The sequence below is a fragment of the Triticum aestivum genome, chromosome 3D, assembly GCF_018294505.1.
Source record: "Triticum aestivum cultivar Chinese Spring chromosome 3D, IWGSC CS RefSeq v2.1, whole genome shotgun sequence".
NCBI classification, from domain to species: Eukaryota; Viridiplantae; Streptophyta; class Magnoliopsida; order Poales; family Poaceae; genus Triticum; species Triticum aestivum.
Window position 1 is genome coordinate 571,276,564 of NC_057802.1, and position 16,757 is coordinate 571,293,320.

Genomic DNA, 16,757 nt, shown 5'->3' on the forward strand with positions numbered 1-16,757 from the left:
GGAGGAGCAGAGGAAGCAGGAAGCAGAACGCCTTCAAGGCCTAGAATCAGCGCACACGGACTTGGCACTCAAATTCCAGCGGCAGCAGCAGCAGATCGACTCACTTAGCTAGGAAAGGGGGTCTCAGCAGCGGCAGCAGCTAGCGAATGATCCAGCATTGGATAGCACCGTCCCATCCATGCCGAGAAGCAGCGTTGGTTCCGCCCCGGGCGACGCACTACTGGATAGATACCCTGTGGATAACATCATGGAGAACACTAACTGTGAGCTAGAGTTCAAAATGAAGAACATATCCATGAAGGTGGCGGACGCCGTTGCTTATACAAATCCCCCCGATGCAACCTTCCATTGCAACCCGATTCCAGCCGGCTATGCTCATGTCGTGGTTGATGAGGTGGTGGACCAATATTCGGGGCTAGAGCTTGACATTCCTGGAGGTGACGAGTGTAGGGGAACGCAGCAGAAAACAAAAATTTTCCAACCTACGCACCAGCCCAGGACCACTATGGAGACTGCATACATGGTTTGATCTTTTTCGTTACCGACTCGTAGCGCAGCGGGAAGTAGAGTCGATGACGATCGGCGGTGCAGATCCCCGCAGCTAGGATTTACAACCTCCCAACCGCGAGGATGTATACCCTCATCTGCTCCTCAGACAACCCTCCAGGAGGCGCTCGAACAGCCCCCCGGACAGTGTCGCGGACAGCCCTTCGGGAGGACCTTCGAAACTCGAACGGTCACTCGGACAGCCCTTCGGGAGGACCTTCGAAACTCGGACGGTCACACGGACAGCCCTTCGGGAGGCACTCACGAACTAAGACCGAAACTACGATCTCTCTACAGAGTTGCACACATACGGTGTCATCTATCCGGCAGGGCTTCGCCGTCCAGAACTAGTTCCTGCCGGAACCCAGACAGCCTTACGGCTCTACGAAACTCTTTTCGTGGGAGGGAGAGAAGAAGCCAGATAATGCATGGCATGTGTATGAGAGCAAGGGATGAGTGTGGAGGGCTGCCCCTCCACCTCTATTTATAGGAAATCCCAAGGGGGTAGGGTAGTTTCACAAAAAACCCAAAATGCACATGAATGAAGTCCTTCCACAAGGACCTAGGAGTGAAACCAAGGAACAAGAGGGTCCCCAAGGGGGGATACCCCATGTGGCCGGCCACACCCCCATGAGGGGCCCAAAAAATGGCTCCTATCCATCCATGTCATCCCCAAGATCTTTTGGAGCAAAGCCCCAAAAGGTGGCTTTCCATAAAGTAACCATAAAGCTGATTTTCACTATTCACGACGACATTTTTCAGCGTCTGATCGAACTGAAAATATTTATGTGGGCTAAGAACATTTCCAGTACCCACTAAAATGATTTTCAACGCGTTCCGAAACAATTCCGGTTTTAGTGATTTTCATCTGCGAAACGCATCTGAAGTGGCTCCGGCAGCTCCGGAACATTTCCGGTTTTTATCTCAGAAAATTCCAAAAAGCTTCCAGAATGATTCTGGCATCCTCCAAGAATTATCAGGCATGTGCCGAAACCAATTTGACTTAATGGTGTATCCCGAAACAACTTTTCGGTATCATCGAAACTTATCCGATGACCTCTCTCTGCGGTACGATTCCGCTGTCCGAAACTTTTCGGTGTCCGAAACTTTTTCGGTGATTTTCTCTCAGACTCCCTGTCTAGTATTCAGCAGATAGATGACCCTTAAGCGTGTGACCCTATAGGTTCGGTGAAGTATAGACATGACCCGGAACCCCTTCCGATCAATGATCAACATCGGAGCCGTGGACACCCATATTGACCCCTATACCCACACGAATAAATATTCGAGTGAACCTCCAGTTGCCGTGTGCTATTCCTGTTGCTTCGCGATATGTTACAAATACCCGAGGTGAGACATGTTGGCATTCCCGTGGATCAACAACTTGTCCACTATGCTAGTTACCTCGTTACCGGTATTGTTCTCTTTTCTCGTTATCGTGTTCCGGCATCCCCGTGATCAAATCACAAAGTGTCTGGCCAGACGATGATGGATACCGTAACACCGAGAGGGCCCAGAGATATCTCTCCATCGTCGGAGGAGCAAATCCCAATCTTGAGCTATCAAGTTACTTGACACACTTTTCCATGAACCCGTAAGCCGCCGTAATAGCCACCCATTTACGGATGACGTTTAACAAACCCCAAAGTTCATGAAGCAAGCATGAAGAAACTCGATACTCTCATGGTCTAAGGAATCATGCAAACGTTAACCATCTCTGTGTTATGTACCAATAAACTTGTGACGAATGAATCTCATAGCATAACATCAATTCGGGTCGATTCAACACAAATGTCCTTCCTGACATTGTGCCCTCAAAGTTGCTTGGCATAGACATGCCCATGATTGGGAAAACATAATCATCATGCAACACTTGAGCTAGTCTTAGAGGCACGACTAGGAATACATTTTACCGTTTATTATTCCACACGTGCATATGGGTTCTCCCCAGAGCCTTTATGGATATACGGGCTCGGGAACCACAGCAGTTATAGCATGGAACATAAACATAATTATGAACAGGGAGATAATCAATAACATTTATTATTGCCTCTAGGGCATATCTCCTACAGACTCCCACTTGCACTAGAGACAATAATCTAGCTTATGCTAATGCACTTCACACCTGTGGCACACCGGTGTAAATATGCTTCGCTTGTGGTATAGCCTGATGTCCAACGGATCTGACGACTTCAGTTCCGTGTGTATCTTTGCATGTCCTCGCGTTTTCACAAAATTCATATTTTGTGTGGACTTGGCTTTGTATGTATGTGAATCACAGGTCGAACCTGGATTCCTCAGACTGAGTTATGGAGCAACTACCTGCAGTAGTGTCCCATTGTCAAAAGCCATCTTGGAACTATACTAAGTTCATGAATGAACTATATGATTCAACATCTTCTTTGTCGCTTCTAAAGCGTCAACATACTTAGCCCTTGTTATAGAATTCGCCACAGTAACTAGTTTGAACAAATTCCAACTAACTGTGCCACCACATTGTGTGTTACACAAAACCCTTAATTTAAATCGAAAATCGCATGGAGAAAAGATGAAGACTGTATCGATGTAACATTTTACAACGAACTCTTCATGATCTCTGCTTGCGAGAAAACCATGTCATCAGTACTTACTCTAGTACTCTGTGACATCTTTCACTGTTGTCCCATGATCAGTAATTTGATCACTTTGGTATCCATACTCGCAACACCTTGGGAGTATCGGACATATCTGGTTGTTTTACATACCATGGAATACATGATTAATCCAAACACAAAAGTGTGTGGAATCTGCATCATGTATTTTACTCATCAGTGTTTTGGGACACCGAGTCTTGCAAAAACTCTTTCCATGTGACTTTGGCAAGAATCACTCCTTGGCGTTTTAAATGCTAAAAGGTTTTAGCATCTTGTCAATATGTATTCATTGCTTAGCCCCATTAGGTAAATCTATCTCCATAGATCATCATGCCTAATATTGAGGCTATTTAGCCTAAGCACTTCATCGAAAAACTATTTTCAAATGAAGTCCTAATTTGTGTCAAGAAATTTATTTCCAATTACCAATGTGCCAAGCACATAAGGTTTTTAGAAATATTATTACGCTCCCACTTACTTTCTTGAATTACAAGCATCTTCGTTACCCATTGATGAAGTCAAAACCCCTTTGACCATTTCATCAAAACACGAAGATTCCAACTCCATTTTGCTCTCTTCTGTCCATTGCTGGAACTCTGAAGTTTGCATACCTACTAGCATCCTCTGGATCGACAAATTACTTTGGACTGTATCATATACAAGTCCTAGCTTTCATTTCCATCAGATGGAAATCCTTTTATCATCCATGTTTCATATCTCATGATTGAAATATGTATTAATTGCTAGTTCAACCCGAACCGACTTTAAGCATCGCTACGATGAAAACAACCTCATCGTAGTCAACTCTTGAACTTGTTATTTCAACAAGTCGAGCTTTATGGATAAAACATTTTTATCCGTATCAGTTTTAAGTTCCATAAATATTCGTTAGACTCTAAGTCTTCCGAAAGGTGTATCAAGGTTTTAATCTTGAATCACTTATATGGAAACTAACTCGGGTTGTATTGGCATTTAGCCAATTCTGGAGTCAGGGCCCATCAACGCTTCCTTGTGTATCGTAGGTATAATGTTGTCTAACAACAATATCTCGTTTGCGCACCTGAGAGGTTTGCACGAGCCTTGCCTACGTGGTTCAGCTGCAAGTTCGACCGAAGTTCATACATTTTATTGTAGAGACTTCCGTATCAGTCGCAGTAGGAAACTCTGGAATTACTTCCAAGGTCTCTTTCCTTTGATCTGATGAAGATACTGTTTATCTCGTCGAGTTGCACTATTCTCCCACTCACCTTTTAGAAAGAACCATTCTCTTTAAAAGCATACCGTTCTTTGTGGCAAACCTATTTGCCTCGGTATAGTGAGGGAGGAATACCCAATGACTTGGGATAACCTACAAAGTAGCACTTGTCTGATTTGGAATAGGTTTGTAACCTTTTACACAAGCCCCATATTCCAAATGTTAAGAAAAGATACAACATGGTTGGGCGTACCATACCATGGCTTCATTTCAACAGACCCGATGTAGCTCTTTTCAGTGTAAAAGCCGCAGTCTCTAAAGCATCACTTTAAAAAGGATAATGGCAAATTTATTTATGTCATCTTTGACCTTACCATGTCATAAATGGTTAGATTACATCTCCACGGACTTTTCACTTGCAGTGGTGTTCCGGGAGGTGCAAGTTATGAAACCCCTTTCACAACTCATCAGACATTCGCTAAACATGTAACTCAAATATTCCTTTGTGCAATCAAATTGCAGAAACATAATTTTCTTGTTACAATAACTTCTACTTCATTTTTGAAAACCTTTCGAATGATTTCAAAAGATCCAGACTTACGTCTCATCAAGTAAATATCCATATATCTACTTGAGTCATTTCTGAAGATAAATAAATCCACCACTAACAACACTTATCGGACTACACACATCAAATGTATGATCACTAATAAGTTTGTTGTTCGTTCCTTATGGCCTGTGAACGGTATTTTAGTCACTTCACTTTTCGGAGGAAAGTTGCAAGTGTCAGATGATTCAAAATCAAAAAGACTTCAAAATCCATCATAATGGAATTTTCCATGCGGGTTTCTCCAATGTGACCAAATGTAGTGCCACACTTGTGTGGTATTCTTTTAGTCTTGCGACATTTAGCGTCAGTGTTATGGATGTATCATATTACCCTCAATATTCATAACATACGTCCCATCTTGGATGGAAGCATGGCCCTTCATGTTATTCATAATACTTAACAACAATTGTTGTTTTTATGAACAACTCTTTTGCAACAAACATTGTGCAATGGGCTAGAGTGTATGAAACTCTAAAATGAATTATGAAAGTAAACCCAGAGGTATTGTATTATTATCAATATTCATAACATACATCTCATTCATAATGAAAGTATGGCCCTTGTGTTATTCATAACATCGAACATAAAAGGTTCTCTTATGAACAACCTTCTTGCAAGATACCTTATGCAATGGGCTAGAGTTTGTAAAACTCTAAATGAATTATGAAAATAAATACAGACGGCAATACACCGATGGAAGGTATAGTAACATTTACTATGTTCCCTGTGTATACCTTAACCTCATTTCTGGCTAGTCTTTTTAGGCCATAGTAGCTCTTACAGTGATTCGCAATTGAATGCAATCGAGCGGGTATCTTTGTGATTAACTCACAATACCCAAGAATTAGTGATTAACATGTTTAACCATAATTCCCAAGAACTATATCTTTGACCAGCCTACTATACATCAAAAACTTGTATGACATTCATACATGAGCTGGATATTCCAGTCATCTTTCTTTCTGCCTTTATACTTCTAACAGTTTAACTTTTAGTATTTCTCCTACTCGCAAAAGAAGCACCCAACTTAAGAGTGGCGTTAGCCCCGGACTTCCTAGGCGTGTAAGTCATACTAACACCCTTTGGACACTTCCTTTCTCTTTAAGTTGTTGTTTTATTCACCTTTCATTATATGACAGGCGTTCTTCTGGATCCCTTTCCCAACAGTCAAATGCATAGTAAACACTTTTACTAATACTTGCAAACAAACATTGCTTTGTTTGTATCTGAAAATAATTTTCAGTTCCATGAATATCATATAACTATCCCAACTTTCGAAGTTTGGGTTTCATGGAAGCAAACATATTGCACTTGACTGAAACGGAATTATAGCTTTTGGATCAAAGGACGAGAGTCACATGATCCATAGCATTAGCGGGAGGATACGGAAAGCATGCGATAGGACAAAGTCCTTCTCGGCACTTTTGAGGACAATCCTCATATTACGGTACCAATCGTAAAGTTTTAACCAGATATTTAACAGCTATTCAATTTTAACAGGGAAGGTGGAAACGCGAGCCATTATTCTACAACTATTTTGCATATAACACTTAGACAATGTTCATAATTAATTGCACTAAGAATTAAACATGTTAATTCAACAGTGCGCTCCCACTCAAATCAATATCTCTCAAAATTGATTGTGAGTGATACAAGACCCACATTTCAATTGTTCGCCATTGGTGTAACACCACTGATGACGAAAAATCTCAACCGGTAGGCCAACTTGCCAATCACATCTCTATGTGACTCTTGTTCATCTTTCGATGCGTGTGTTCCGAGCTCATGACGGTCATGCCTGAACGTCAAGACAACCAAGTGATCTCGCTGCGAGGTCTCAACTCACCCGCCTCACACTTCTCTAATCGTTCGTACCCGTGTGACACGGCGCACCCCGAAAAGATAGGTGCCGTGACGGTGCTACACTTGGGAGAACACTAACTACTTGGTATTTTAAGTGAGAGATCACCCTAATAAAAGCGACTACCGCGCAATCAAGAAGGGTGCATCATAAGGGATAAACATCTCAGGCAATTCATAATAGCATGATATGGTATAGCCCTTTCTGACGGAGAAGTCTTTCATTTCTTCGTCTTCGGCATTCGCGTCGGTGTTCACCTTCGCGAAGATTGCCACCACCTTGTCGATGCACCAGATAATATTGCTATCTCTATAGCTAACAAAATAATGCATTACAACAAGGTTGACACGCAGGTCATTAAAGTGCAATCATATGGCTCCAGCCATCATGCCGAATCATGACACGCAGGTCATGTTAATCAAATTACATCATATAGTCATCTCATACATAATCGAATTAGTATGAGCACTGCTATACCACATCATATGCACATCCTGCAAAACCAAGTTAGACGCCTCTAATCGGTTTATGCAAAATTTATTTTACGTGGCTTCTAAGGTTTTGACTTAAACCGCAGCGACCAACGTTTTATCATCAAGTATGATTATTCAAGTTGCTAGATTAACATCTCGGGGTGTATGAAACACGGATAATTAAATCTCGAGCCCCATACTAAACTTCGTCATACGCATGACCCCCGTGCAGATCATATCTGCAATGCCCTTTCATCTGCGAATTTCATCTTTCTTTTGACTACGGCAGAACCCAAAGAACTGATAGCACTTCCATGATCAATCAGGATCACGGATTGCCAGAACTTTGTCAAATTCCACCATGCTGTCTCGAGATTGAGCAAACGCAAATTCTAGGGAAGCAACAAGAACCTCGGGTAACAGATTTCATCTGTCACCCGCATAAATAATTTTCAGCAATAGATCTCATCTACTACCTAATTATATTATGCAATACCCATACATCTCCATGTATTCTAGATCGAAACCTGCATCTACGCATAGCACGGCTCTTGATGCCACTGTAGGGGAACGCGACAGAAAACAAAAATTTTCCGACCTACGCACCAGCCCAGGACCACTATGGAGACTGCATACATGGTTTGATCTTTTTCGTTACCGACTCGTAGCGCAGCGGGAAGTAGAGTCGATGACGATCGGCGGTGCAGATCCCCGCAGCTAGGATTTACAACCTCCCAACCGCGAGGATGTATACCCTCATCTGCTCCTCAGACAGCCCTCCGGGAGGCGGTCGAACAGCCCCCCGGACGGTGTCGCGGACAGCCCTTCGGGAGGACCTTCGAAACTCGAACGGTCACTCGGACAGCCCTTCGGGAGGACCTTCGAAACTCGGACGGTCACACGGACAGCCCTTCGGGAGGCACTCACGAACTAAGACCGAAACTACGATCTCTCTACAGAGTTGCACACATACGGTGTCATCTATCCGGCAGGGCTTCGCCGTCCAGAACTAGTTCCTGCCGGAACCCAGACAGCCTTACGGCTCTACGAAACTCTTTTCGTGGGAGGGAGAGAAGAAGCCAGATAATGCATGGCATGTGTATGAGAGCAAGGGATGAGTGTGGAGGGCTGCCCCTCCACCTCTATTTATAGGAAATCCCAAGGGGGTAGGGTAGTTTCACAAAAAACCCAAAATGCACATGAATGAAGTCCTTCCACAAGGACCTAGGAGTGAAACCAAGGAACAAGAGGGTCCCCAAGGGGGGATACCCCATGTGGCCGGCCACACCCCCATGAGGGGCCCAAAAAATGGCTCCTATCCATCCATGTCATCCCCAAGATCTTTTGGAGCAAAGCCCCAAAAGGTGGCTTTCCATAAAGTAACCATAAAGCTGATTTTCACTATTCACGACGACATTTTTCAGCGTCTGATCGAACTGAAAATATTTATGTGGGCTAAGAACATTTCCAGTACCCACTAAAATGATTTTCAACGCGTTCCGAAACAATTCCGGTTTTAGTGATTTTCATCTGCGAAACGCATCTGAAGTGGCTCCGGCAGCTCCGGAACATTTCCGGTTTTTATCTCAGAAAATTCCAAAAAGCTTCCAGAATGATTCTGGCATCCTCCAAGAATTATCAGGCATGTGCCGAAACCAATTTGACTTAATGGTGTATCCCGAAACAACTTTTCGGTATCATCGAAACTTATCCGATGACCTCTCTCTGCGGTACGATTCCGCTGTCCGAAACTTTTCGGTGTCCGAAACTTTTTCGGTGATTTTCTCTCAGACTCCCTGTCTAGTATTCAGCAGATAGATGACCCTTAAGCGTGTGACCCTATAGGTTCGGTGAAGTATAGACATGACCCGGAACCCCTTCCGATCAATGATCAACATCGGAGCCGTGGACACCCATATTGACCCCTATACCCACACGAATAAATATTCGAGTGAACCTCCAGTTGCCGTGTGCTATTCCTGTTGCTTCGCGATATGTTACAAATACCCGAGGTGAGACATGTTGGCATTCCCGTGGATCAACAACTTGTCCACTATGCTAGTTACCTCGTTACCGGTATTGTTCTCTTTTCTCGTTATCGTGTTCCGGCATCCCCGTGATCAAATCACAAAGTGTCTGGCCAGACGATGATGGATACCGTAACACCGAGAGGGCCCAGAGATATCTCTCCATCGTCGGAGGAGCAAATCCCAATCTTGAGCTATCAAGTTACTTGACACACTTTTCCATGAACCCGTAAGCCGCCGTAATAGCCACCCATTTACGGATGACGTTTAACAAACCCCAAAGTTCATGAAGCAAGCATGAAGAAACTCGATACTCTCATGGTCTAAGGAATCATGCAAACGTTAACCATCTCTGTGTTATGTACCAATAAACTTGTGACGAATGAATCTCATAGCATAACATCAATTCGGGTCGATTCAACACAAATGTCCTTCCTGACATTGTGCCCTCAAAGTTGCTTGGCATAGACATGCCCATGATTGGGAAAACATAATCATCATGCAACACTTGAGCTAGTCTTAGAGGCACGACTAGGAATACATTTTACCGTTTATTATTCCACACGTGCATATGGGTTCTCCCCAGAGCCTTTATGGATATACGGGCTCGGGAACCACAGCAGTTATAGCATGGAACATAAACATAATTATGAACAAGGAGATAATCAATAACATTTATTATTGCCTCTAGGGCATATCTCCTACACTCTGTGTTATGTACCAATAAACTTGTGACGAATGAATCTCATAGCATAACATCATGCCGGGTCGATTCAACACAAATGTTCTCTTAACATTGTGCCCTCAAGGTTGCTGACATAGACATGCCCATGATCAGGAAAACATAACCATCATGCAACACTTGAGCTAGTCTTAGAGGCCAGACTAGGAATACATTTTACCGTTTATTATTCCACACGTGCATATGAGTCTTCCTCCGAGCCTCGTGGTTATTGCAGACTCGAGAACCATAGCAGTTATAGCATGGAACATAAACATAATTATGAACTCGGAGATAAATAATATCATTTATTATTGCCTCTAGGGCATATCTCCTACAACGAGGAGCACACACTTGGAGAGGCCATGCATCATATCATCCTATGGAGAAAGCATTGCATCATCTTTCGAAGGCCACCGACACCGCGTCGTCATCCGAATCCTCCTCGATGTGAGGTCACTCCTCCTCCTCCAAGTCCGGCACAACAGCAGGCCACTCCTCCTGCTTCAAGTCCGGCACAGCGTGAGGCCACTCCTCCTGCTTCAAGTCCGGCACCGCGTGAGGCCACTCCTCCTGCTTCAAGTCCGGCACCGCGTGAGGCCACTCCTCCTGCTTCAAGTCCTACACCGCTTGAGGCCACTCCTCCTGCTTCAAGTCCGGCACAGCGTCAGGCCACTCCTCCTACTCCAACTCAGCCACGTCAGCCATCTCCGTCGCCTGAGCAATCACGGAAGAGAGCCGTCGCAGCTATGGTGCGTAGCGGTACGAGTCGAGGTAGTACAGGAGGTACAGGCGGAGGCAAGCGATATAAATATGGTCCAAGCCTCACTCCTCTTCCTCAGAGGCCTTACGACATGACCGAGGAGCAAAACAAAGCCATGGTGAAGGCCCAAGTGGACGCCCATTTTGGACCGAAACCGGCACCGCCGCCAAGGGAGAAAGTGCCTGAGGAAAAGATTCACCACTTGCTAGACCACCAGCTCCCAAGCCTATTGACTCAGACTATGAGCGCCAAATCAGGAAGGCACATCGAGCATGACTACATAAGGAGTCGAGCTCGAGCTATAGCCAAGCAGCTGGCAAAAAATGCGGGAAAACCGTTCCCCAGCTGGGAGAACAGGCGGCGCAATCGACCCCACCGCTTGTTGTGCCAACACATGAGAGTACCGGCGCCCCATGTGGGCAAACCGTTCCCTAGCTGGGCAATCAGCTGGTAATAACCGACGAGCATAGAAGCCAGGCTAAAATGCTCGGTATCACTGTTGGACAACTCCTCGAGATTGAGCCCATGTCTCCGCTTAGAGAGGAGGACATAAAACGGAAATATGTCCGTGGCCAACCTTTGGTCGAGCCTGAGGAGGTCAAGAATCTCCCAACGAGAATGTATGAATTGCATCATTGGTACATGAAAATTACCAAGAGTTCCAATCGAGAGTCCCTCATGGTAAATGTCAAGGAGGAGCATTACTTCCATGGGCTAGCTGTCTCCGTTGAGTATTCAGAACTTCAGTTATTCAATCAGGATGCACTCGACAAATCTATCGTCAGCTGCTATTGTCTGTAAGTGATTTCTTTCTGTAATTTAAGTCTAAAGCTAGCTATAGTGCTCATTGATCGATCATTACCTGTAATTATCCTTGCTATATTCTTTTCTATGGTATTATGCAGGTTGAAGATGTATTAAATGAAAAAAGCTGGACGCTATGGCATTGGGTTCATTGACCCAAATTCCATTAATGAAGTCACATGGAAATACAAATGGTATAGAGAAGATGTAGAGAAAAACATGCTAAAGTTCTTCAAGCGCCTCAATACCAATGAAGATATACTACTTCCTTACAACTTCCTGTGAGTCACATTGTCTTGTACTACAAATTCTGTTTTTTGCTTCCTAGCTAGCTAGATGTTAATAATTAAGTGTATAGGGTTTAGGATAGTTGATTAGTGTTATGCACATGCCCGCTTAATTAAGACATGCAAACGTGTGCGCATGCAGTTACCACTGGATCTTGTTAGTCATTAAAGTTGAAGAAGGAACAGTTGAAGTACTGGACTCACTACTTAAAAAAAAGTGACTTCGCCATCTTGAAGGGGATAGTCGACAGGTAATTTCAATCCTTATTAACTATATCTCGGCCTATTTAGTTCGTCATTTCCTGATATAACTATTTAATAACCCCTTTATTCATTTTCTTTGCCGGCGGGCAGGGCTTGGGCAAAATTCATCAAGGTGACTCCAGGCAAATGGTGACAAAAGCTGTTTTGGTTTCGACCCAAGGTAAGTAATTAAGTAGTACTAGCTAGCTACCATCTCTTTAATTCTTGTTTCAATACCATTAATTAATTATCATGCTTGATTAATTATTATCTGATTAAATTCCATTCTCGTAAAGGCCCTGAAGCAGGCGCCGGGGACTGAACTGTGTGCATACTACGTTTGCGAGAACATTCGCATGATGGCGTCCGAAAGGAGCAAATCTGATAGACAGCTATGGATACGTTTGCCAGAACACTTCACAATTTTTACATCATTATCGATATCTAGGTCATAGATCCCAAAGGAGAATACTATTACCCGCTACCGCCCCCATGAACCACTCCCAATTGTCATCGTGCTCCGAAGGCATCAAGGCAAATGCCACTGGCTCCGAAGGCAACATGTAGGAGAAATTAATGGTGGTTGTGAGACATTCGATGATATATATGCATAACGTGTACAATATGTAGTATCATAAAATACCAGCAAACAAAAAAAATTTAAATAGAAAACACAAAATTAAAGGAAAAAGAAATCATGTACCAAAAATCCCCCAAACCATGTAGTACCGGTTGGTGTTACCAACCGGTACTAAAGGGCTCCCCGCCCCCGGCGCTGGCTCGTGCCACGTGGTGGCCCTTTAGCGGCGGTTCGTGCAGAACCAGTACTAAAGGGGGGGACCTTTAGTCCCCACCCTTTAGTGCCAGTTGCAGAACCGGCACTAAGGGCCCTTACGAACCGGTGCTATAGCCCGGTTCTGCACTAGTGTAGGAAAGGGGGGAAACCTACTCCTAGTAGGAGTAGGATTGCACTATCAAATCGATCTCCATCCTTCATGCTTTGACTGACGGAAAATGGATGCGACACTTCAAGAGCAACCTTTCCCAAGACGCTATCACCCAGCTTACGTCCATGTGGAATGACCTGCAGCCGGTGCAGCTATCCGAAAATCAAGAAGACACCTAAGTTGGTGTTGGACTGCAAATGGCCAATTTTCCTCCTGCTCACCATACACGGCTACTCTCACTGCCAACATCAAACCGCTGTTTGCTAAGTTGGCCTGGAGCTCCAATGCGCCCCCTAAGTGCCATTTTTCGTTTGGTTGGCTGCTCAAGAGCGATGCCTGACGGCAGAAACCTAGCAAAAAGGGGATGGCCTCACAACCCCCTAGGCTCTCTATGCCTTGAAGAACCGGAATCTGCTACACACTTGCTTGCTACGTGCTCATTTGCTAAGGAAATCTGGCACTTGACCTTTAGCATGCTTGATATGCACCATAGTTTGATGGCCAACGATGGGGAGTCCCTCGACGATGTCCAAGGACAAGGCAAAGACTTGACAGTCCATTATTGCTCTTGTGTGGTGGAACATCTGGAAAGAACGAAATGCAAGGGTATTCACTAATTCATCCTGCAGTGCAAGACCCCTGTTCCAGAAGATTCAAGTTGAAGCCAAGGATTGGATTCATGCTGGCCGTAGGAGAGTTCTACAGCTTGTGGAGCGACCCTTAGAACCCGATTGATGTAACTTCTCGAGCTAAACCCCTCCCCGTTCTTCTCTTGTAATTTGTATCTTTATTCCTTCTAAGCGCAATGAAAAGCAGGGATCCTGCCTTTTCGTAAACAAAAACCATGTGGTAAGGAAAATTACCATAAAAAAATGTGGTAAGGAAAATATGCTGGGTTGCCAGGGATCCCGCACTGAAAATCAAGGGAGGAAGACTGATGGAGAGGAGTCCATAAGTGGTTTTCGTGGAGATTTTGCCCGTAAGTGCAGAATTATTGGTCCATACGTCGTCTCTAGCGAGCGACCGAGCGCCGTTCCAGCGCACCAGCTGTAGGTTAACGCATATTTTTCCTTTTTTACCTTTGGTTCCTTTTACATTTTCCTCTATTTTCAGAAATGTCCTAGAAAATATACCTGGATAAATATGTTCAGTAAATGTTGGCATATTTGGTTGCCTGTTCAGCCTTCCGACGTCTGTATCCCAAACTCTATTGGTTTTTTTCCACACAAAAAAACTCTATTGATCTTTTAACTAATGGGGAAAAGAAGTGGTAATAAGACCAAGAACTTGGTGGAGAGCATGCACGCGCTGATCTTCCATTGCTCCATCACAAAAGGAAAATCATCACCGACACCACCGATCACTAATCTCTATAGTCAACCCAATCTTGGATGGCGCCTCGACGTCGTGCCCGGATGACTTCCGATGATGATAACATAGAGAACACTCAGAATCCTCCAGCAAACATCATCTCACACGTATGCCTGCATCGCCCGGCCGCCCCCACCATAAATGAGCTTTGCAAATCTAGCATTCTCGCTCGCAACCTGACCTGCTCGCACCAATGGCAGCCGAAATGCGGCAACCCAAACCCCTCCACTTCCTCCTCCTCCTCGCCACCGCCTCGCTCTGCGCGCTGGCGCGCACGGTGAAGGCGGCAGGCGGCGGCGGCATGCCGCTGGTCACCGCGATCACCAAGGACGCGGCCACCTCGCTCTACACCGCGCCGCTCAGGGACAACCGCCCGCTCGTCCTCGACCTCTCCGGCCCCATCGTCTGGACCACCTGCGACGGGCCCTCCCATGACACGCTCGACTGCAGCAGCCACGCCTGCATGCGCGCGCACCGGTTCCAGCCGCCCAACTGCCCGCAGACCGGCTACGGCGAGCCCGACGCCCGCAACCGCTGCAAGTGCACCGCGCACCCGCACAACCCCGTCTCCGGCGACACTGCGTCGGGGGACGTGACGCGCGTCACGCTCTCCGCCAACGCCACCGACGGGAAGAACCCTCTGTATGAGGTGTCCTTCACCGCCGTGGCATCCTGCGCGCCGGGCTCGCTCCTTGCGAAGCTGCCGGCGGGGGCGGCCGGCGTCGCGGGGCTCGCGCGCTCGGACCTCGCGCTCCAGGCGCAGGTCGCGGACACGCAGAAGGTCGGTAGCAAGTTCGCGCTCTGCCTCCCGAGCGCCGGCTCCGGCGCCGGCGTGGCCATCTTCGGCGGGGGCCCGCTCTTCCTCCTCCCGCCGGGCCGGACAGACGTCAACGCGACCCTGGCAGGGTACACGCCGCTGCGCAAGCACGGCGAGTCCCCCGGGTACTACATCTCGGCCGACAAGGGCATCGCCGTGAACCAGGCCCGGCTGCAGCTCGACGACGGGTACGGCGCGCCGTTGGTTCTCGGGCTGTGCTCCACGATCCCGTACACGGCGCTCCGGCCAGACGTGTACCGTGCGTTCATCAAGGCGTTCGATGCGACCACGGCGGAGAGGGCGAGGATCACGCCGGCGGTGGCACCGTTCGAGCTGTGCTACAACTCGACGCAGCTGGGGTCGACGCGGCTGGGCTACGCCGTGCCGCAGATCGACCTGATGCTGGAGGGCGGCAGGAACTGGACGGTGTTCGGCGGCAACTCCATGGTGCAGGTGAGCGACGACACGGCGTGCCTCGCCTTCGTGGAGATGAAGCAGGGGGAGGCGGACAAGCAGGGCGAGTCGCCGGCGGCGGTGATCGGAGGGTTCCAGATGGAGAACAACCTGGTGGTGTTCGACGAGGAGAAGCAGCGGCTCGGCTTCAGCTCTCTGCTCTGGGGCAGGCAGACGACGTGCAGTAACTTCAATTTTACCATGGCTGCCTAGATATGACATCGTGTGCTGCCTGCGTGGTTGTATGTGTGCATTGTGTTTTTTTTTTTTTTTGCTCTCTATATAAGTGATTGTATTCCGAAAATCCGTTTCTGAGCTCGAGCTCAGCTGAGCCTGATATCCACACCGTTCGTCTGCGCCAAGATATGTGTGTCTTCCTGTATTTCCTCATCGTATATGCATTTTCCGTCTCGTGTGTCAGTGCAGCATTGATTGAGACGGCTCGGGCGAACGCCGTTGCGGGATAGATGGAGGAGCGATGGCTCGGCACCCTAGCTGAGCCATCAAAACTGAGCCCCAGCTCAGGCCTAACGACGCTCTTGTCAGGCTGTTCCGCATACTTGCGTATCGAAATCTCGAGAGCGCTCATCCTCGATGGGCATGGCACTCGGTCCGGTGGCGCGCTTCCGAGCCGAAGCCTGCATTTGCACAAGTTAAACGGATAAGGTAACCATTCTACTGAATTTTTTATTCCGCTAGGACGATTCATCTAATAAGTTCTCCATTTTCAGTATTATTTCCTTTTTAGTTCGTACATCGGCAAATTGAAAAAAATACAAATGCAGTATGGTACAATCTTTTTGCAATTCCACTATTCTGATAAGATCCTCCTAACTGAAGAATTTTGTGCTGTAGACTTTCTTTTTTCTATCCTGGCTACATGCATAAATTTTTTCATCCTGGGGATGATTGCAACGCCATCAGGTGAAGTTAATTTCTGCAAGCCAATCTAACGGGTCCCTCAATTGAAGCTATTTTTTCATAGGCATTGCCAAATCCAACCACA

At 46.3% G+C, this 16,757-nt stretch overlaps 1 protein-coding gene across 1 annotated transcript; it reads left to right on the forward strand.

Annotated features, from left to right (window-relative positions):
- The first annotated feature begins 14,511 nt into the window (after nt 1-14,511).
- LOC123075526 (chitinase CLP-like) lies at nt 14,512-16,075 on the forward strand. Its single transcript, XM_044498112.1, has one exon. The coding sequence runs from the start codon at nt 14,675-14,677 to the stop codon at nt 15,962-15,964; it is 1,290 nt and encodes a 429-aa protein (XP_044354047.1). The 5' UTR covers nt 14,512-14,674; the 3' UTR covers nt 15,965-16,075.
- The last annotated feature ends 682 nt before the right edge of the window (nt 16,076-16,757 follow it).

Excerpts from the sequence above, each read along its gene's own strand:
- LOC123075526 (XM_044498112.1), top strand. The coding sequence starts at position 14,675 with ATGGCAGCCGAAATGCGGCAACCCAAACCCCTCCACTTCCTCCTCCTC.